Here is a 22,216-nt window from a genome sequence, read left to right as displayed (position 1 = left end):
ACAAGGTCTCACTATGTTGTCCAGGCTGTTCTCAAACTCCTGGCCTCAAGCGATCCTCCCATCTTGACCTCCCAAAGTGCTGGGATTACAGGCATGAGCCACCATGCCCAGCTTTTTTTTTTTTTTTTTTTTTTAATAGGGTCTCACTCTGTCTCCCACGCTGGAGTGCAGTGGCATCATTTTGGCTCATGGTAACCTCTGCCTCCCAGGCTAAGGCATCCTCCCACTTTAGCCTCCCAAGTAGCTAGGACTACAGGTACATGTCATCACAGCTGGCTAAGTTTTATATTTTTCATAGAGACCGGGGTCTCGCCATGTTGCCCAGGCTGGTCTAGAACTCCTGGCCTCAAGTGATCCACCCACCTCAGCCTCCCAAAGTGTTGGGATTACAGGCGTGAGCCACTGCACTTGGCCCCGGCCTCCTTTATAACCTTTGGAGGATCAAGTAACATCCACAGGAAGTGTTTGCTGAGTTCCCGTGAGGCCTCTGTAGCTCTAGCAGGTGTTATTTAAGAAAAAACAAGTTTAGATTAATTTTAAAAAGCTGAAACTCTGCAGAAAATAGGCTACAATAAAGAAAAGACTTCACATAGACTTAAAAAAAAAACATGCACTATACAGTCTTTTATTTTTAGTTTAAAAACAAAATCTTAAATTACTAGGAGTATATTTACAGGATTAATTACATTTTAAGCCAGCACACCATGGACGTACATGAAGGGCCACTCAGTGTCCCTCACTGGGACAGGCTGGGACAGGTTGTGTGACCTGCCCGAGGGGCTCCGGCTCATTTGCTGAAGTTGAGAAGAAGACCAGGTCTTCTGACTGCTCAGGCCAAACAACAATGAAAAAAGTATCAGAGATGTGTCACATCCATTTTGCTAACAAGCAATTACATGCCTTTTTAGTGTTTAAGAGAAGCCTTAATTTTCCTGGGATATCTCCGTAGAATCATTCTAAAAACTTGTTTGATTTTGAAAATTCTTCAAGAAAAAAAAAAAAGCTTGTCACCCCCATGAGACCCACTGTCTCTCACAAGGCAGGGACAGGCCTTTTAGAGGCAGGAAAAGGGAATACTGGTGTCTGGGAAGTCCAGACAGAACTCCAGCAGCTCCACTGGTTCGACGATCTCTTCCAGGGGGCCAGTGGGCTAGACCCATGCTTTGGTTCAAAGTGTTTGGAGAACATCATCTTGCTCCTTTTCTGGAAAGGAAATGATGGACACAGAGTCCCAGACATCATCCTTTGGTGAGCTGTCCTTGTCCAAGGCCTCTAAGATGGGCTGGGTTGGGTCCTTTAAATACTTGGGGAGATTGGAAAGCAAAATTGTAATGAGTTTACCAGTTCAATACACCAGACCTCTGAACTTTAGTTTTTGTTGTTGTGTTTTTTAAATTGTTTTGTTTGAGACGGAGTCTCACTCTGTCACCTAGGCTAGAGTGCAGTGGTGTGATCTCGGCTCACTGCAACCTCCGCCTCCCGGGTTCAAGTGATTCTCCTGCCTCAGCCTCCCGAGTAGCTGGGACTACAGGCGCACGCCTGGGTAAGTTTTGTATTTTTAGTAGAGACAGGGTTTCACCATGTTGGCCAGGTGACCTTGTGATCCACACACGTCGGCTTCCCAAAGTGCTGGGATTACAGGCATGAGCCACCATGCCCGGCCAACAACTTCTAATAGTTGAATACTCCTTACCCCTCATCTCAGTAATAACTTTAATACTCATCCCAGGGCTGACCATGTTAATATGCTGAGAGTGTAAAAGGGCAAAACTCAGGAAGAGCAAGTTTCGTTTTTTGTTTTTTTCTTCTGATTTTCTGATTGGAAGAAAAGCAAGTTCTTCCTTGCAACCCTCAGTGCAGGCCTGCGGGTTATTAATCTTAAAACGTCTCTAAAATGATAACCTTTCAGCAAAGGAGGGACTGGGGGCTCTTGTTCAGCTGTGATGGGGAAAAAGAGCAAGTTCATAAGCATTGGTCTCAGGCACTCCTCCACCCCTCCCCTCACACAGCGCACAACACACAGCACACAACACACAGCACACAACACACAGCACACAGCACACAACACACAGCACACAGCACACAGCACACAACACACAGCACACAGCACACAACACACAGCACACAACACACAGCACACAGCGCACAGCACACAGCACACAGCACACAGCACACAACACACAGCACACAGCGCACAACGCACAACGCACAGCACACAGCACACAACACAACGCACAGCGCACAGCACACAACGCACAGCGCACAGCACACAGCACACAACACACAGCGCACAGCAAGCAGAGAATCTGGGAGGGAGGGCCTTAGGCCTTAACATATAAAGGGGTGTTTCCCAGAGATTAATTTCCCTTTTGCTCCCACAGGCTTTAGGCTTAGCCATAGATTCACCAAGTTACCAAGAACCTAGTATGTAGCTCTTGGAAATGTTGAAAGATACTGAAAGACAATAAGCTTGTAGCTGACTGATGGAAAGAGGAACAAAACCAAAACATGTACCCTTGTGAAACCCCAGAATTGTAAGTGAAACATGATTCACTGTTCTCATGTAACTCAGAGACCTTTGGTGGATGTTCTTCACGCTTTCCTAGGAAAGTGAACCGACGGGCCTGTGTTTTCTGTTCATGTCTCAGAGGAATGACTCATAGTAAATGCATGTACTAGGGCTCAGCTGGTCATTCTACCAGGAGAGAGAGATTATTACTGCAAGTAAGATTCTGAGACCTGTTAGGAACTATGACTTTGTGACAGTATTAACCAGGGAGGTTCTAGTAGGGAATCTGTCTATTGCCTATGTACCTAATACATCATGACAGATGAAGGGACAAGTGACTAGGGCTCTTTCGGAAAATGCCGCTGTGTTTCTGTAGACTTGGACCTTATCTAACATCTGTTCACCCGCATGTAACTGAGTAACATTCTGTTTCCAACACCTTTACTCTGGGTTTACCCAAGAATAATGTGAAGCCTCCAGAAGCAAATGCTTTTTATTTAATTTATTTTTATTTTTTGAGATGAAGTCTTGCTCTGTCACCCAGGCTAAAGTGCTGTGGTGTGATCTTGGCTCACTGTAACTTCCACCTCCTGGGTTCAAGTGATTCTCCTGCCTCAGCCTCCTGAGTAGCTGGGATTACAGGCACCCACCATCATGCCCGGCTAATTTTTGTATTTTTAGTAGAGACAGGGTTTCACCATGTTGGCCAGGCTGGTCTCCAGCTCCTGACCTCAGGTGATCCTCCTGCCTTGGCCTCCCAAAGTGCTGGGATTACAGGTGTGGGTCACTGCGCCTGGCTGCAAATGCTTTTTAAATGTTCTTCTCTCAGCTCACCTCTCATACCCAAAATGTCCTGACCGTGTCCCTCAGAAGGCCCAATTGTCTCACAGAGCCTCAGGGGGCTGGGGCTATGCAGGAAAATAAGACCTTCCCCAAGACGCACGCTACTGTTCTTTCTCAAGTCCTTCCAAATAACTTTCCCCAAGACGCATGCTACCGTTCTTTCTCAAGTCCTTCCAAACACTAGCAATACTCACTGGGCAGTGGCGCACGGGGCCTGGCACTCACAGCTCTGGGGTTCACTCTGCCTTAGGGCCCTCCTAAGCACCCTGTGGGCCCCAAAGCTCAAGCTCCTGATCACCCTCTCCACCACCTTCACGTCCTCCAGCCAGGCCACTTCCCTGGTGCATTCTCCAGAGAGCAGAGGAGATCTGCTGCCTCAGAGAGGGGCCCACTGCCACCTTTTTAGCCAATCCCATGCCATTAAAAAAAAAAAAAAAAATTAAATTGTGGTAAAATGCACATAACATAAAATGTACCATCATAACTCTTTTTAGGTGTACAGTTCGGTAGTGCCAAGCACATTCACATTGTGCAATCATGACCACCATCCGTCTCCAGAACTCTCTACAGCTCCAGAACTGAAAGTCTGGCCCCACTCAACACGAACTTCCCGCTTCCCTCCCTCCACCATCGCAACCACCATTCTACTTCCCATCTTTATGGATTTGATGACTCTGGGGACCTCATTTAGTGGAAGCATCTAGTATCCTTTCATGACTGTCCTACTCCACTCGGCATAATGTCCTCAAGGTCCATCCATGTGGTGGCATATGTCACAATCCCCTTCCTTTCTAATGCTGAATGACATTCCATCGTATGGAAAGACCATCCATTGGTTTATCTATTCATCCTTCAATGACACCGGAGGGCTTCCACATTTTGGCTGCTGTGAATCGAGTCAATATGAACACGGGGTATAAATAACCCCATACCATTTTTAACTCAAATCTCTGTGTCCACGGCTTTGCCCACTGCTGCACTCTTAGGGGTTGCCAAGGGCAGTGGGGCCCTATTGTGTCACCATTAAGATGTCTGCATGGCCAGGCGCAGTGGCTCATGCCTGTAATCCCAGCACTTTGGGAGGCTGAGGTGGGAAGATCACTTGAGGTCAGGAGTTCGAGACCAGTCTGGCCAACACAGCAAAACCCCATCTCTACCAAAAATACAAAAATTAGCAGGCCATGGTGGTGAGCCCTTGTAATACCAGCTACTCAGGAGGCTGAGGCAGGAGAATCACTTGAACTTGGGAGATGGAGGCTGCAGTGAGCAGAGACTGTACCATGACACTCCAGCCTGGGCAACAGAGCAAGACCCTATCTCAAAAAAAAAAAAAAATGTGTGCACACATACCTCTTCTATCTGTAACGGAATGCTTGGTGGAGTGTGAAACCAATATTTAATCAGGCCTCTGTATTTCAGGACCAGGAAGAAACAGGCCCCTGCCACCACCGACAGCAATGAAAATGTTCCCACAGAGATCAGGATGACTTGCTGAAGCTCAGTGGAGGCTAAAAAAAAGGACACGAAAGTGAACAGAATGATCTTCCTACACACAACACAAACATCAGTTAATGTTCCATCCATGCTGCTTAAAAAGCATTCCTGTCCTCGTAAAATGGGCAAGTGCCCCTATCCCCACCCTCACCCGGTACGCTTACATTAATAGCTAAAGTCAATCCTGTAATGAAATAAAGCAAGCGGTAGCTGTCTGGCAGCCTCCGCTACCACAGATATCAGCACAAGCTCATTACACCTGCAGTTCAGCACTGTCTTCTCACTGGGTCTCCCCACTCCCACCACCCATGACCTCATAAGCGTTCCCCGATTTCACTATTGGAGGAGTGTTCTTTCCCAGTTCAGAAAGGACATAAGAAGGTATATTTTACCATCTGCCATTGTTTCGTAGCAAGATGTGTTGCTTAAATGCCCCAGTCTCAAGATGTTACTTTTGTTCCAAAGCAGTTGTGCCTGGACTTGTAAACAGTACACTCTGAAGGGTTTTAAGTTATCCAATGAAATCGAGTTGCTTCTGAAAGGGCCTTTGACCTGTTTTAAAAACACCACAAGCACACATGTAAATCCCTTGAATGAACACGGCCAAGCTGCCTCCATCTCTTCTGATGTTTCCTCAAATTCACTGTGAACACAACAACCAAAGGAGAACAAGATGCCATTTTTAGCGGGTCACTGGCGGGCAGTGGACACATTTTATGTGTGAAAACTGGTGTGTTGTGTGGTCAAAGAGGCTGATAGCTTTAGAACTGTTTCTGGCTGTGTGGTCTCAGAGTGCCCATTGTAGTAACTAGACTTCAGTAAATCCCAATTTCTAGGATAACCTGTTTTTCCTTTAAAATTAACATTTTGGGCTGGATGGGGTGGCTCACGCCTGTAATCCCACCACTTTGGGAGGCCAAGGTGGGCAGATCACCTGAGGTCAGGAGTTGGAGACCAGCCTGGCAAACATCGCAAAACCCTGTCTCCACTAAAAGTACAAAAATTAGCTGGATGTGGTGGCGCACACCTGTAATCCCAGCTGCATGGGAGGCTGAGGGAGGAGAATCACTTGGACCAGGAGGTGGAGGCTGCAGTGAGCCAAGATTGCGCCACCGCACTCCAGCCTGGGTGACAGAGCAAGACTCCATCTCAAAACAAACAAACAAACATTTTGTATTTCTTTCTTTCTTCTTTTTTTTTTATTTTTATTTTTATTTTTATTTTATTTTATTTTATTTTTTTTGAGACGGAGTCTCGCTCTCTCGCCCAGGCTGGAGTGCAGTGGCCGGATCTCAGCTCACTGCAAACTCCGCCTCCCAGGTTTACGCCATTCTCCTGCCTCAGCCTCCCGAGTAGCTGGGACTACAGGCGCCCGCCACTTCGCCCAGCTAGTTTTTTTGTATTTTTTAAGTAGAGACGGGGTTTCACCGTGTTAGCCATGATGGTCTCGATCTCCTGACCTCGTGATCCACCCGTCTCGGCCTCCCAAAGTGCTGGGATTACAGGCTTGAGCCACCGCGCCCGGCCTTTTTGTTTTTTTTTTTTTTTTGATGGAGTTTTGCTCTGTCGCCAGGCTGGATTGCAGTGGTGCAACCTCAGCTCACTGCAACCTCCGCTTCCCAGGTTCAAGCAATTCTCCTGCCTCCAACTCCTGAGTAGCTGGGATTATAGGTGCCCACCACCACATCCAGCTCATTTTTGTATTTTTAGTAGTGACAGGGTTTCCCCATGTTGCCCAGGCTGGTCTTGAGCTCCTGACCTCAGGTGATCCACCTGCCTCGGCCTCCCAAAGTGCTGGGATTACAGGCATGAGCCACCACACCCAGCCAACATTTTGTATCTCATGGTTAATCTAGATACCTCAAGTTAGTCAACAGAGAAAAAATTATTCTAGGAAATAATGTTCCTTTCATTCCCAACCTGCTTCTAGTTTGACCAAAATGTGCTTGATCCTCCCACAGTTTCAGCTAAAATGACCTTAGAGATTTATGACATCAGGAGACAACTGGACCCCACACTCTACGAGGGTTCTGTGTCTCCTCCCTGCATCCCCCTGTTGCCTCGAGCAGACCTCGCTGCCTCCCTACCTGGTCATCCAGGCAATGGCTCCTCACTCTTGTCCTGGCAAGGCTGTCACTGTCCCATACTAAAGTGGAAAACAGCGATACCCTACTATGGCAGTATAGGCTTTCTTGCAAAGAATTGTTTTCTAATTTTGAGATACAATATAATCCACTGCAGCCACATGAAATGGCAGCATAACATATGCTTGAAAACATGGGAAGACAAGGCTGCTAAACTGTTAACTGAAAAAAGGCAGATTATTCAAATGCAGAACATGTTATTATTATTATTATTATTATTTTTTTTTTTTTTTTTTTTTTTTTTGAGACGGAGTCTCGCTCTGTCGCCCAGGCTGGAGTGCAGTGGCCGGATCTCAGCTCACTGCAAGCTCCGCCTCCCGGGTTCACGCCATTCTCCTGCCTCAGCCTCCCGAGTAGCTGGGACTACAGGCGCCGCCACCTCGCCCGGCTAGTTTTTTGTATTTTAGTAGAGACGGGGTTTCACCGTATTAGCCAGGATGGTCTCGATCTCCTGACCTCGTGATCCGCCCGTCTTGGCCTCCCAAAGTGCTGGGATTACAGGCTTGAGCCACCGCGCCCGGCCTATTATTTTTTAAAATAGAAAAATAGGCCAGGCGTGGTGGCTCATGCCTGTAATTCCAGCACTTCGGGAGGCTGAGGTGGGACAATCACTTGAGTTTGAGCTTGGGTAACATAGTGAGACCCCCTCCCCCCGTCTCTACAGAAAAAATAAATAAATAAATAAGCTGGTCATGGTGGTGCATGCCTATAATCCCAGCTACTCGGGAGGCCAAAGTGGGAGGAAGGCTTGAGCCTGGGAATTGGAGGCTACAGTGAGCTATGATTGCACCACTGCACTCCAGCCTGGGTGACAGAGTGAAATTGTCTCTGAAAAATTAAAGTTAAAAAATATAAATACAAACATAATTGTATTATCTATGAATTGTAGTATTACTTGATGGTTTTACATTATCTTTTCTTCTGTTTAATGGTGGTGGACTGCCAGCATAGAGGAAGACACGATTTTAAGGATGAAAATTCCCTTTGGGTTTATTTCAGCATTCAATTGAAATTCCTAAAATTCAGAATCACAGACTGCAGAAGAGCTAATGTAACAGGCCTAACACTAATGGCCTTTGAAGGGCCTGATTTCAAGGTCGACCCTTGGCTGACATCTGGGAATTTGTGTGCGTGTGTGTGCGTGTTTGAGACGGAGTCTTGCTCCACTGCCCAAGGTGGAGTGCAGTCGTGCGATCTCGACTCGCTGCAACCTCCGCCTCCCAGGTTCAAGCGATTCTCCTGCTTCAACCTCCCAAGTATCTGGGATCACAGGGGCCCGCCATCACGCCTGGCTAATTTTTGTATTTTTAGTAGAGATGGGTTTTCACCATGCTGGCCAGGCCTGTCTCGAATCCCTGACCTCAAGTGATCCGCCTGCCTCTCGGCCTCCCACAGTGCTGGGGTTGCAGGCGTTGAGCCACGGCGCCCAGCCTGGGAATTTGGATTTCAGGTTTATGCCTCCCATTCCCAAACTGGTAAGGTGGCTTTACTGTCCCTACACTGTTTGCAGTGTGTCTTCTTTATGAGGAGCATCTGCTTTCCTTCTGGGAGTTGGAATTTTGGCATACGCTAGACAGAAGGTGCGTATGTGGGTAGCCCTCAGTAAAAACCCTGGGTGCTGGGTCTCTCGTAAGCCTCCCTGGCAGACAACAGTTCAAGTGTGCAGTCACAGCTTGCTGGTGGAGGAATGAAGTGCGTCCTGCGTGACTCAGCTCGGGGAGGGCTCCTGGAAGCCTACCCCTGGACACCTGTGGACTTTCCTTCATGTGCCTCTTCCCTTTGCCGATTTTGCTTTGCATCCTTTTGCTGTAAAAAATCAGAGTGTGGGCCAGGCACAGATGGGGAGGCTGAGACAGGAGAATCTCTTGAACCCGTGAGCCGAGATTACGGCACAGCACTCCACCCTGGCTGGGCGACACAGTGAAACTCTGTCTCAGAAGAAAACAAAAGAAATGAGAGCGTGACTCCGTGCTGAGCCCTGGGAGTCCTTTGAGCGATCTAGGGTGGGTCTTGGGGAACCCAACACAGACTCACAGCTGGAACAAAGATCCCATCGGTGGCTTTCAGAGTCATTTTCATCTTTGACTTTTGATCATGGAAGCCAAGTACAGATGCTCTGGTCTGATGGAGGAAAGGGGCTTGGGGGCCCTCATGGCTGCTCCTCTTCACAGACTCCAGCTTACAGCTCAGTTGTTTCATTTTATACTGAGGAAGCTGCAGCCCAGAGAGGCTAAGTGACATGGTGCTAAGCGGGTCCCAGGCAGTGGAAGCCTGTTCTGTGCACTCTTCCTAAGGGCATGCTGCTCAATGAGGCTGGCCCCAGGGTTCTGGAGCTGAGTCCTCCAGTGCTGTGCAGCCCTGGCCAGCTCTAGCATACAAGTGGAAACTCGCCCTCTGGGGGCCGACTCAGTGCAGAGAAGTGGATGGACTCCATCCTAAAAAAAATATGGGCGGGGCCTTGCGGAGGGAGCAGAGCAACACAGTGCCCTCAAGTGAAGAACCAACCAAAGGGTGGAGAAAAACGTGGCCAGAGCGCCTACCCCATCTCCTGCATTTCCGACACCATATCCGGTTGGTGAGGACAGCTTGGAAGAGGCAGAGTCTCTCTCTTCTGGATTCTGCCAGGCTCCCTCTATTCTAATTGACCCAGATATTGAGCTCTGATTTGGAGAAATGATTTTTCCCTATTTCCTAGATGCTAAATCTGTTTTTCAGTGAGTCTCAACCTTGCCAGTTTCATACTCCCCATAATGAAATGAAGAGGAGGCTGGGAACAGGGGCTCATGCCTGTAACCTCAGCACTTTCGGAGACTGAGGTGGGCAGATTGTTTGAGACCAGGAGTTCGAGACCAGCTTGAGCAACATGGCAAAACCCCATCTCTACAAAAGAAATTTTAAAATACTAGCTGGGTGTGGTTGGCACAGGCCTGTAATTCCAGCTACTTGGGAGGCTGAAGTGGATGGACTGCTTGAGCCTGGGAGGTAGAGGTTGCAGTGAGTCAAGATTGTACCACAGTACTCCAGCCTGGGCGACAGTGAGACTGTCTCAAAAAAAGAACAACAGGCCGGGTGCGGTGGCTCACGCCTGTAATCCCAGCACTTTGGGAGGCCGAGGTGGGCAGATCACGAGGCCAGGAGATCAAGACCATCCTGGCTAACACAGTGAAACCCCGTCTCTACTAAAAATACAAAAAATTAGCCGGGCATGGTGGCGGTAGGCTGTAGTCCCAGCTATTCAGGGGGCTGAGGCAGGAGAATGGCGTGAACCTGGGAGGCAGAGCTTGCAGTGAGCCGAGGTCGCGCCACTGCACTCCAGACTGGGCGACAGAGCAAGACTCTGTCTCAAAAAAAAAGAAAAAGATAAAAAGAAAAGAAAAAAAGAAAAATAATTTTTAAAAAGAGAGAGAAGTGCAGATACAAAGTATGTGGCAGAAAAACATGGTGGTCAAGAGCAGGGCTCTGAAGCTAGGCATCTCTGCTCTGCTCTGCCAGTGGTTTGCTGCTGACCTGAGGCAAGTCACTTAACAACTTGGATTCCCTCTCTGCAAACGGATTAGTATAAAGATGAAATGGGCTAGGCACGGTGGCTCATGCCTGTAATCCCAGCACTTTGGGTGGCCAAGGTGGGCAGATCACCTGAGGTCAGGAGTTCGAGACCAGCCTGACCAATATGGTGAAACCCCATCTCTACTAAAAATATAAAAACTAGCTGGGCATCAAGAACAAAACTCCAGCCAAAAAAAAAAAAAAAAAAAAGATGAAATGAGATGAAGTATCTAAAATTCTAAAATGCTGGCCCAGAGCCAAACACAAAGGAAGCTCTCAATAAATGTAAGCTCTTATTATCAAAAACCGTAATAATGTTGAATTTAGGAAATCATGAAGTTCACAGAGATAACAGAACCTTGTTAAACGCAGCTGGGATAATTTAGGCACTGGACACGCTTCAAGACCATCATGTTTTTTCCTGTACTCCCCGAGGCTGACCAGGCCCCTCTGATGTCATGCACCTCTGTTAACGTGATCACCTGCCACAGCCCCTCGTGGCTTGCGTTTCTGACCGATATAAGCACCCACAGTTCTTCACGCGTGCCACGCCGTCTCATACCTGCTGGTATTGCTCTCTGGAAGGCTCTTTCTCCCTTTGTTTCCCCCCGATTTCACATGTGCCCTTTTCACAAACTGTTCAAACATTTATACAGTCAAGCCTTGCAGGCTGTAGTTGCGGATTCCTCATGGAGAACTAGGCCCACTAAAACCTCCTCCAAACTGCAGAGCGTGGCAAAGGCATTGTGAGCGGGGCACTGGCTAAGTCTGGACCCCACACAAGGAAACAGAGTGACATCAAAGGATGGCCGGCCCTTCAGATCAGCCTGGCGGAGGGAGGTCTCAGCATACCGAGTGGAAAAATGGGTCTTGAAGAGGACGATGAAAACACGCTCAGGGCTCAGTCTCTATGGGGACACGAGGACATGGGGACACCCTGTTTTTGCCCATGTTAAAGGTTTCTTTCTTTTGCTAAGCCAGAAACTGCAAAGAAAAGAAAATCCAAACAAAAAAGGAACATGCTCTTGCCTGTTGGATGCCTCCTTTTTCCCAGTAATGGACATGATACCAAAAAAAGGCTGTGGAGGTATCAGCGATGTCAAAGGGAGAGGAGAACCTGATGATGAGGGAGCCTTCTCCTGGGGTCACCTCAATGTTTTCTGGAGGCCCGACAGTCACTGAAAAAGAATTACAAAGAGAAAATCACACACATACACATATGTATTATAGATATAATACACTATATATATGTATAATGCAATACATACATATATAGTGGGTGTAGATATATACACACATATATTTTTATCTATCTATTTATTTATTTATTATTTTTTCGAGACAGAGTCTTGCTCTGTCACCCAGGCTAGAGTGCAGTCGCGCGATCTCGGCTCACCGCATCCTCCGCCTCCCGGGCTCAAGCAATTCTCTTGCCTCAGCCTCTCAAGTAGCTGGGATTACAGGCGTGTGCCACCATGTCCGGCTAATTTTTATATTTTTAGTAGAGACAGGGTATCTTCATGTTGGCCAGGCTGTTCTCGAACTCCTGACCTCGTGATCCGCCTGCCTCAGGCTGCCAAAGTGCTGAGATTACAGGCGTGAGCCACCGCGCCTGGCCTATTTATTTTATTTATTTATTTATTTATTTTTGAGATGGAATCTCGCTCATGTCGCCCAGGCTGGAGTGCAGTGGTGCAATCTCGGCTCACTGCAACCTCTGCCTTCCGGGTTCAAGCGATTCTCCTGCCTCAGCCTCTCGTGTAGCTGCAATTACAGGCACATGCCACTACACGCAGATAATTTTTATATTTTTAGTAGAGACGGGATTTCACCAAGTTGGCCAGGCTGGTTTCAAACTACTGACCTCAGGTGATCCGCCCACCTTGGCCTCCCAAAGTGCTGGGATTACAGGCATGAGCCACCGCGCCCAGCCATATTTCTATTTATACATGCAGTGGAGTTGACTTTGGATGCACAAGTCTACAAGAGGCGGCTCCAGGTGTGAGGCTGACTTGAAGGCAACACCTGGAGTGTGAGCCACCACGCCCATACTCCAGGCACAAGGAGAGGCCTTGAGGCAGTCCACAGTGTGGCCCAGGAGTCCCTCTGGCTCCTCAGGGGGCAGCTCAGATGCCAGAAGGTGAGATTCCACCAGGCAGGTGCAAAAGCTGAATGAAAGGCCGCCAGAGCCAGTGTCTCTTACAATAATTCCCTCGGAGTTGTTTCCAGGGTCCCCACAAAGGACATGCGTAATTACAAGAATCACTGTGCCCAGCAGATCCCAGAGATGTGGCTTTCCACCAGGTATTTAGGATTGTCACAGCTGAGATGCAGTTTACCAATCAGGGGCCATGTGACCATCAGTAGTGCCACTTAGTAACACGGTTGACATGACACCTTAATGTCAGCTTTCCAGAGAAACAAAACTGGAAGGTTAACCAAAGGTCAAATTTTCCTGCAGAGGGGAAATGATTTTGTTAGCCCTTACCTACAATATATATATAATTCCAATATAACTGAGCAAAAGTGGTGTTTATAAACTTTATGTACATTTGTCTCCTAGCTTCTTGTAATACGATGTTTATTTATTAAAATAAATTTTTTTGAGACAGGGTCTTGGTCTGTTGCCCAGGCTGGAGTACAGTGGTGCAACCTCTGTTGCACTACTATGGCTCACTGCAACCTCGAACTCCCAGGCACCCGAGTGAAGTGATCCAACCACTTCAGCCTCCCAAGTACCTGAGACTACAGGCCCGTGCCACCACGCCTAATTTTTTTTGGTTTTTGTTTTTGTAAAGCTGGAGTTTTCCCATGTTGCCCAGACTGGTCTTGAACTCCTGGGTTCATGTGATCCTTCTGCCTCAACCTCCAAAAGTACTGGGATTCCAGGTGTGAGCCACCACACCCATACTGTATTTAAACACGGTAAGTGAGAAGTGTTGCCATGGTAAGTCTGTTTGTTTAGGCTTTTCACATAATTCACCTCATAGTCACCTCAGGCTATCACGGTGACTCACGATGTGCTATCAGTAAGGGCTATGAAGCATTTATTAAGTAAGCATGCACATTGTGTAATTCACCAGAAGAACTCAGATCAAAGTACAGGTTGGGTCCTCGAAATTCTAAGAGACCTATGTCTCCACATTTTACACAAGGAGACAATGCTGTCACTGTGTGTTCACAACAGCAGGGCTGGATTCTCTCCCCTGGGCACTCCAGGTTGGTGAGGGTTAGATGTATGATCTGGCCAAGCTTCTCTCTGTGCAAAAGAACTACTGAGTTTGTAGCTGTGCCCTCTTATTTGTTCTGGTGGAGGTGCTAAGTTCAGACAACTCCCAGTGGCAGAAGCAGGGTCAGGCCTGGCCCACCAACAGCCACAGTGATGTTCGTGGATTGACTGCTAGTGACAAAATGCTCTTCCATTCAGCCTGCTCAGGGACGCTGGCACACATGTTCTCCAGCTTCCCTTGGCCCAGCCAAGTGAGCAGAGCATGCAGAAGCACGTTGCAGAAGCACTTGCAGGGCCTGGCTGTAGGACACGTTCTTTGGGCATCTCCATTAGCACGTGGGAGTTCGGACACCAGCCACAGCTGGCCACTGTACGGCTGAAAGCACAGGGCTCAGACCTGCCCTTCTGAAGACAGTCCCGACCTGGAATCTGATATGAACCTGGTAAACCTCATCTCTAGAGGGGAGAACAATCTGACTCCTCTCACAGCACTGGAGGAAGGCTGGCTCCAGGGAACACTGGACGACAATACGTGGAGCCTCCAGGCAAATGGCCTTTCCACGAAGCCTCTCACGAATCAGTGTCACCACCAAATAAGGGTATCCCGGCAGGGCGTGGTGGCTCACCCCTGTAATCCCAGCACTTTGGGAGGCCAAGGTGGGCGGATCACTTGAGGTCAGGAGTTTGAGACCAGCCTGGTCAACATGCAGAAATGCCATTTCTACTAAAAATACAAAAAATTAGCCAGGAGCAGTGGCGGGCACCTGTAGTCCTAGCTACTTGGGAGGCTGAGGCAGGAGAATGGCGTGAACCCGGGAGGCGGAGTTTGCAGTGAGCCAAAATCGCGCCACTGCACCGCAGCCTGGGCGACACAGCGAGACTCTGTCTCAAAAAAAAAAAAAAAAAAAAATTAGCTGGGCATGGTGGTGCGTGCCTGTAATCCCAGCTACTCAGGAGGCTAAGGCAGGAGAATCACTTGAACCTGGGAGGCAGAGGTTGCAGTGAGCCGAGATCGTGCCACTGCACTCCAGCCTGGGTGACAAGAGTGAAACTGTCTCACAAAACAAAAACAAAATTAACTGGGGTGTGGTGGCACACGCATGTAATCCCAGCTACTGGGGAGGCTGAGGCACGAGAATCACTTAAACCTGGAGGTAGAGGTTGCAGTGAGCTGAGATTGCTCCACTGCACTCCAGCCTGGGCGACAGAGTGAGACCGCCTCAAAAAAACAAAACAAAAAAACAAATAAGGTTATCCCCATTTCTCGGATGAGGAAACAGAAGCCAGGAGGTGACACTATTTGCCCACAGTAACAGCCAGTAAATGGCAGAGTTGGGATATGAACCCAGGCGGGGGTGATGCCAACGCCCGCCCCCTCCAACCACCATCTCACTCCTCCACTTGGTAAACCTCCTTCATGTCCATTACTGATTCTAACGCCACTAGCAGAGGTGAAAGTGGCAGGTATGAGGTGAGACCACCACTGTGTCAAACTTTTCAAGCACGCGGGCAAAGAACAGCAACCCAGCCAGTAACTAACAGAAACATGGGTGCTTGACTCCAGCTGGGAGGGGCAGCTGGCTGGTACCAGACCCAATGTCACCATACATCCTGCTTCTGTTACCTTCTCTCGATCCCTGGGCAGTGGTGGTAACTATCATTCCTTTTTTTTTTTTAAATGTTGGAGCCTCGCTCTGTCACCCAGGCTGGAGTGCAATGGTGTAATCTTGGCTCACTGCAACCTCCACCTCCCAGGTTCAAGAGATTCTCCTGCCTCAGCCTCCAGGCTTAAGTGATTCTCATGCCTCAGCCTCCCCAGTAGCTGGGATTACAGGCATCCGCCACCATACCCAGCTAACTTTTGCATTTTTAGTAGAGACGGGGGTTTCACCATGTTAGCCAGGCTGGTCTCGAACTCCTGACCTCAGATGATCTGCCTGCCTCAGCCTCCCAAAGTGCTGGGACTGCAGGGGTGAGCCACTGTGCCCATCATTACTTCATACTCCTAATTCCCACTTATTTGACACTTTATAGCTCAAATGGGGGGTGGTTCTGTACCCAAGGACAAATGGCTTGTCCACAGCAGACGAGGAGCCAGCAGGACTGCCTGGTCTTCTCTGTTTCTATCCCTCACGTCACCTAGCACAAACCACTGATTTTTTTTTTTTTTTAACTTAAAAAAAAAATAGAGATGGGGTCTTGCTATGTTCCCTAGGCTCATCTTGAACTCCTGAGCTCAAGCAATCCTCCCATCTCAGCCTCCCAAGGGGCTAAGATCACAGGCATGAGCCTCTCTGAAAAACTTTTTATTGGCTGGGCATGGTGGCTCACACCTGTATTCCCAGCACTCTGGGAGGCCGAGGCAGGTGAATCACGAGGTCAGGAGATCAAGAACATCCTGGCTAACATGGTGACACCCCGTCTCTACTAAAAATACAGAAAATTAGCCGGGCATGGTGGTGGGCACCTGTAGTCCCAGCTACTCGGGAGACTGAGGCAGGAGAATGGCGTGAACTTGGGAGGTGGAGCTTGCAGTGAGCCAAGATCGCGCCACTGCACTCCAGCCTGGGCAACAGAGCGGGACTCCGTCTCAAAACAACAACAACAACAACAAAAACAAACAAAAAATTAGCCAGGATTAGCCAGGCATGGTGGCACAGACCTGTAGTCCCAGCTACTTGGGAGGCTGAGGGAGGAGAATCACTGGAACCCGGGAGGCGGAGCTTGCAGTGAGCTGAGATCGTGCCACTGCACTCCAGCCTGGGTGACAGAGTGAGACTCCATCTCAAAACAAAAACAAAAACACAAAAAAACCCAACAACAACAAAAAAACTTTTTATTACGGAAAATTTCAAACACATAGAAAGTATAAGATTGGCCAGGCATGGTGGCTCACACCTGTAATCCCAGCACTTTGGGAGGCTGAGGCAGGCGGATCATGAGGTCAGGAGATCGAGACCATCCTGGCTAACATGGTGAAAACTCGTCTCTACTAAAAATACAAAAAATTAGCCAGGCGCAGTGGCGGGTACCTGTAGTCCCAGCTACTCGGGAGGCTGAGGCAGGAGAATGGCGTGAACCCAGGAGGCCGAGCTTGCAGTGAGTGGAGATCGCGCCACTGCACTCCAGCCTGGGCGACAGAGCAAGACTCCGTCTCAAAAATAAATAAATAAATAAAATGTAGAGAGAAGATCATAACGAACACTCATGTACTCATTACCCAACTGAATCAACCGTCAACTTATAGCCAATTTTATTTCTTCTATGCCTGGAAACTTCATCCTTGCCCCTCCTGCTCTTTGGATTATTTTGACTTCTTTCTTTCTTTTTTTTCTTTTTGAGACGGAGTTTCGCTCTTGTTGCCCAGACTGGAGTGCAATGGTGCGATCTCAGCTCACCGCAACCTCTGCCCCCGGGTTCAAGCGATTCTCCTGCTTTAGCCTCCCAAGTAGCTGGGATTACAGGCGCCTGCCACCACACCCAGCTAATTTTTTGTATTTTTAGTAGAGATGGGATTTCACCATGTTGGCCAGGCTGGTCTCAAACTCCAAACCTTAGGTGATCCACCTGCCTCGGTCTCCCAAACTGCTGGGATTACAGGTGTGAGCCACTGCGCCCAGCCTATTTTGATTTCTTTGAACAAATCTCAGCCATCACATCACTTCATCTGCAAATATTTTAATATGTACCTCTGAAATACAGGAACACTTTTTTTAATTTTTAATTTTGTTTTTTTGAGACAGAGTCTTGCTCTGTTGCTCAGGTTGGAGTGCAGTGACGTGATCTTGGCTCACTGCAACCTCTGCCTCCCGGGTTCAAGTGATTCTCCCGCCTTGGCCTCTCAAGTAGGTGGGATTACAGGCACACACCACCAAGGCCAGCTAATTTTTGTGTTTTTAGTAGAGACAGGGTTTCACCATGTTGGCCAGGCTGGTCTCAAACTCCTGACCTCAAGTGATCTGCCTGCCTCAGCCTCCCAAAGTGCCAAGATTACAGACGTGAGCCACCACACCTGGCAGGAACCCTTTTTATTTGCCCAATTTTTTATTTTGGTTAAAATACACATAACATAAACTCTAACATCTTAACCAGAACACCTCCCCCTTTAAAAATCATAACCAAAACACCATTATAACACTGAAAATGAGTCAACAATAATTCTTCATTATATATCAAATATCTAGACGGTGATCATATTTTCTCAATTGTCTTATACGTTAGTTTGTCTAAATCATGATCCAAGTAAGTTTCATGCCCTGTGTGTGCATAAGCCAGACACGGAAGAAGCATCTGGCATGGCTGACCACGTGACAAATGAATTACTGGAGCAACAAATGTAGGAACTGGAATCTGAGGGTTCTTCAGTCTCCTTCCAATATCTGTGGACACATTTGTTCACTCAGTCATTCGACAAATATTTCCTGAATACCTACTACATGCCAGGCACCATTCAAGGTGCCTATTCTGCAACATAAAAGAAGTTGCATCAGAATAAGTGAGGGTGATCAGACACATATGCTAGCATCCCTTCTAGCACGAGGTTGGCAAACTTTTTCAGTAAAGAGCCGCAGTAAATTTAGACTTTGCAGGCTCAACAGTTGCTATTGCAACTACTCTACCATTGTCGTGTGAAAGCAGCCATAGACACAATAAAAAATGGATGTAACTGTGTGTTCCAATAAAACTTTATTTACAAAAACAAGTGGTGGGCCAGATTTGGCCTGCAGGCTGTAGCTGGCCAACCCATGGTTTAGCAAATCATACTCCCCTAGCATCAGACTCCAAAGTCAGAGTGTGGGTTTGACCATCCTATCCCTTTGTCTGCTGGTCATTTAGGATGAGAGGCAGGACAGAGGTGTGTAGAGTCAATACTGTGAGTGAAGAAAACCTGGAAAGTATAAAGGAAGTTCCATACCCAAGTTCTCTTACCATTCCGATAGTGTTGAAACCAAGGCATTGTCACCCAGGCAGAATGGAGTGCTCCCAGCTCAGCTCGAAGGCGTAGAGTGACATTGAAATCCATTGGGAAGCCTGCTGAGGGGCTGGCGGCAGTGAAGTCACACTCTGTTGCTGTGATCTGTGTACAATTCACCCCTATGGACATGACGTCGGTCATGAACCATTCACTATCGGTGCTGGGAAGGAAAAAAGGATTTCAATTCACAGACTTCCCTCTGCTTTATGTGTAAGTTTCCCCAGAGCTTTTGTTCAAAACACAGGTTTATTGAGATACAATTTATATATACTCCACAGTTCCCCCCCACCCTTTTTTTTTTTTTTTTTCTGAAATGGAGTTTTGCTGTGTCACCCAGGCTGAAGTGCAGTGGTGCGATCTCAGCTCACAGCAACCTCCACCTCCTGGGTTCAAGTGATTCTCGTGCCTCAGTCTCCCGAGTAGCTGGAACTACAGGTGCAAGCCCCATACCCAGCTAATTTTTGTATTTTTAGTAGAGATGGGGTGCCACCATATCGGCCAGGCTGGTCTCCAACTCCTGACCTCAAGTGATCCACCTGCCTTGGCCTCCCAAAGTGCTGGAATTACAGGCATGCACCATCATGCCTGGCTAATTTTTACAGTTTTAGTGGAGACGGGGTTTTACTATGTTGGCCAGGCTGGTCTCAAACTCCTGGCCTCACGTAATCCACCTGCCTTGGCCTCCCAAAGTGCTGAGATTATAAACGTGAGCCACTGTGCCCAGTCGCTACTTTTATTTTTATTTTTAATTTTTTTGTAGAGCTGGGGTCTCTCCATGTTGCCCAGGCTGGTCTTGAGCTCCCAGACTCAAGTAATCCTCCCTCCTTGGCCTCCCAAAGTTCTGGGACTACAGGCGTGATCCACTGTGCCCAGCTGTGGTTTTTAATTGGGTTATTTGTCTTTTAATTGTTGAATTGTAAGAGTTCGTTATCTATTCTGGATACAGTTCCCTTGTCAGATACATGATTTGCAAATATTTTCTCCCATTCTATCCTATAACTGATTTTAATTCTTCAAACTCAGTCTCTGTAGCCTATGTTTTGGGAATGGAACTGCATTAATACAAACTCCAGTCCTGCTTCCTGCTGGTGCGGAGCTTCTTTCCACCCCATAGCTGCCCATTTAAAGAGGATTTGTCTCACCCATATGAAAATCTTGCCAAATACATGGCCACACATCCTTGTGAATGACAGTGCCTTTCCCAGCCCCACACAGGACTCTAGTCCCCAGCTCTGACCTCTTTACCTTAGGTGACAGTCTTCAGAAAGGCCAAGGAGGTGGCTGCTGGGAGCCTGATTAGGGGCTGTGGATAGTGTCCCTTCTAGGACAGCAACTATGGCCCAGAAAGCAAGGTCATGGGAGACAGGAGACGAGACTAGAGACCACTCCGTATCTCCACGGCCACCAGCTTTCACGTACCACACATGCTTCTAACTGTACCTCCGACCCTCTCCAAAATGCACCTTCCGTTTAAGTGGCACGGGACAAGATGAAAGCCACTTCAAGATGCATGGCTTCCATGAAGACACTCGCAATACATACCTACTACCCAGCTCCAGGGTGACAGACCCTAATGGGGAGAGGGATCGCAAACCATGAGCCTCTCCTCTCAGGCGGGGGGTGAGGGGCGTGATCTGGAAGAGGTGAGTGGTTTCTTTCTGAAGGCAGACAGATACTTAAAGACCCTCTAACCGCCCCGCTCCTCCTCCTCCAAGAGCAACATGCACGGCTCTTCCTCCAATGCAGTGCGGGGCCTGCTCCTCCATACCCCTGCCACTGCCGAGGCTCAGCCTGTCTCTGGGACTCAAGAGCTATGTCCAGCCTTTGTGAGGTCACTCACAAAAATGTTAAATAAGTCCATCCCCTTTGGGCCAGCAACCTCTCTTCTAGAAGTGTAAGAAAATAACCAGATATGATTCATGTACAAGGACATGACTTAGGACAGGCACCAACTGCCAACTGTCTACGCCCATGAGTGGGGAAAAGTTAAATACAGCACATGTGATATGTCACATAATGAAACATACAATGTCCACACAGTAATAATCACATGAAAAAATGCTCACATTTAACTATGGCAAATTAAAATAAAAAAAGGAAAGAGACCCCAAAAGTGTGACCCCAGTTTGGTTTACACACACGCACACACACACACATTTTCGAAGAGAATGAATTTAGAAAAAACGTCTAAAATGAGAATAGTGGCTGGGTGCAGTGGCTCACACCTGTAATCCCAGCACTTTGGGAGGCCGAGGTGGGCAGATCACTTCAGGTCAGGAGTTCAAAAACAGCCTAGCTAACATAGTAGAACCACATCTCTACTAAACATACAAAAAACACTAGCCAGGCATGGTGACGGACGCCTGTAATCCCAGCTACTCGGGAGGCTGAGGCAGGAGAATCACTTGAACCCGGGGGGGAGGTTTCAGTGAGCTGAGATTGCGCCACTGCACTCCAGCTTGGGCAACAGAGTAAGACTCTGTCTTAAATAAATAAATAAATAAATAAACAAATAAGATAAAATAAAAAGTAAAATACAATGAGAATAGTGATTATTCTTAGAGTGTAGAACAACAGGTTACTTTCATTTTATTTTTTTCTACTTTTCTAGATTGTCCAGATTTTCTATAAAGAACATGGATTGCTATTAAAATCAGAAGAAAATGAAAAACAAATGTTTGAGAAGACAGGGCTGGGCAGGTCTGAGAGAGAGGCTGGCAGTAGACCAGGAGGCGTGACCTGGGAAGGGCCTTGCTGCCCGACTGTCTGCATTTTCAAGGAAAACTAAAACCAGGATTGTTTTTTTTTCCTATTATTTATTATTTTTTTTTCTAAGTGAAAAAATCCAGATTTCTTAATGCTGTCAACTAATTGAAGACAAAAAAATTAAACACTGGGAGCCAAATAGCCTGCAGCCACTGTCTGCTACCCATGATTTAGACTTGAAATTCTCCCATAAAGTGTTCCATGTAATTTCAGTCTTGCTACTCTGACTGTCAAAAAACAAAGGCATCTTCATTTTTAATCATAGCAATGCTTTATTGTAGAGAAACAGGGTGGAAAATTAAGGCTCACAAGCCTCAAAACTAATAAAAAGTCCCAAACACATGTTTGTACCTAAAACAAAGTATCTGAAAACAAAAGGTCCTCTTCCATTATCAAATCTACAAACTGAAAAAGAAAAAGAAATCACCCTCAATTTCACCTTCTTCTTTTTTTTGTCTTTTTTTTTTTTTTCCTTTTTGTGGAGAACGGGGTCTCGCTGTATTACCCAGGCAGGTCTCGAACTCCTGGGCTCAAGCTATCCTCCCGCCTCTGCCTCCCTGAGAGCTGGGATTACAGGCGTGAGCCACCGCGCCCGGCAATTTCACCTTCTTCTAACAGGAACATTCACACGTATCCTAACTTAATGTTTCTTTTACTAAACCAACCTCTACAGGCGCGGTGGCTCACGCCTGTAATCCCAGCACTTTGGG

At 47.5% G+C, this 22,216-nt stretch overlaps 1 protein-coding gene across 2 annotated transcripts in view; it reads right to left on the bottom strand.

Moving 5' to 3' along the window:
• Positions 1-590: 590 nt before the first annotated feature.
• IFNGR2 (interferon gamma receptor 2) overlaps positions 591-22,216 on the bottom strand; it is a 38,213-nt gene continuing 16,587 nt past the window's right edge. For both annotated transcript variants that reach the window (XM_030914205.1, XM_030914204.1), the window contains exons 3-7: positions 18,695-18,900; positions 11,566-11,714; positions 5,239-5,398; positions 4,703-4,860; positions 591-1,303 (exon numbers count right to left, since the gene is read on the bottom strand). In XM_030914205.1, the coding sequence (XP_030770065.1) occupies positions 1,169-1,303; positions 4,703-4,860; positions 5,239-5,398; positions 11,566-11,714; positions 18,695-18,900 (808 nt within the window). In that variant the 3' untranslated portion in view covers positions 591-1,168. The remainder of the gene's footprint in view (positions 1,304-4,702; positions 4,861-5,238; positions 5,399-11,565; positions 11,715-18,694; positions 18,901-22,216) is intronic.

Source organism: Rhinopithecus roxellana, chromosome 13 (assembly GCF_007565055.1).
Source record: "Rhinopithecus roxellana isolate Shanxi Qingling chromosome 13, ASM756505v1, whole genome shotgun sequence".
In the NCBI taxonomy this organism is placed as follows: domain Eukaryota; kingdom Metazoa; phylum Chordata; class Mammalia; order Primates; family Cercopithecidae; genus Rhinopithecus; species Rhinopithecus roxellana.
The sequence above is the reverse complement of the archived record's forward strand: the minus strand, read 5'-3'. Positions and strand labels throughout refer to the sequence as shown.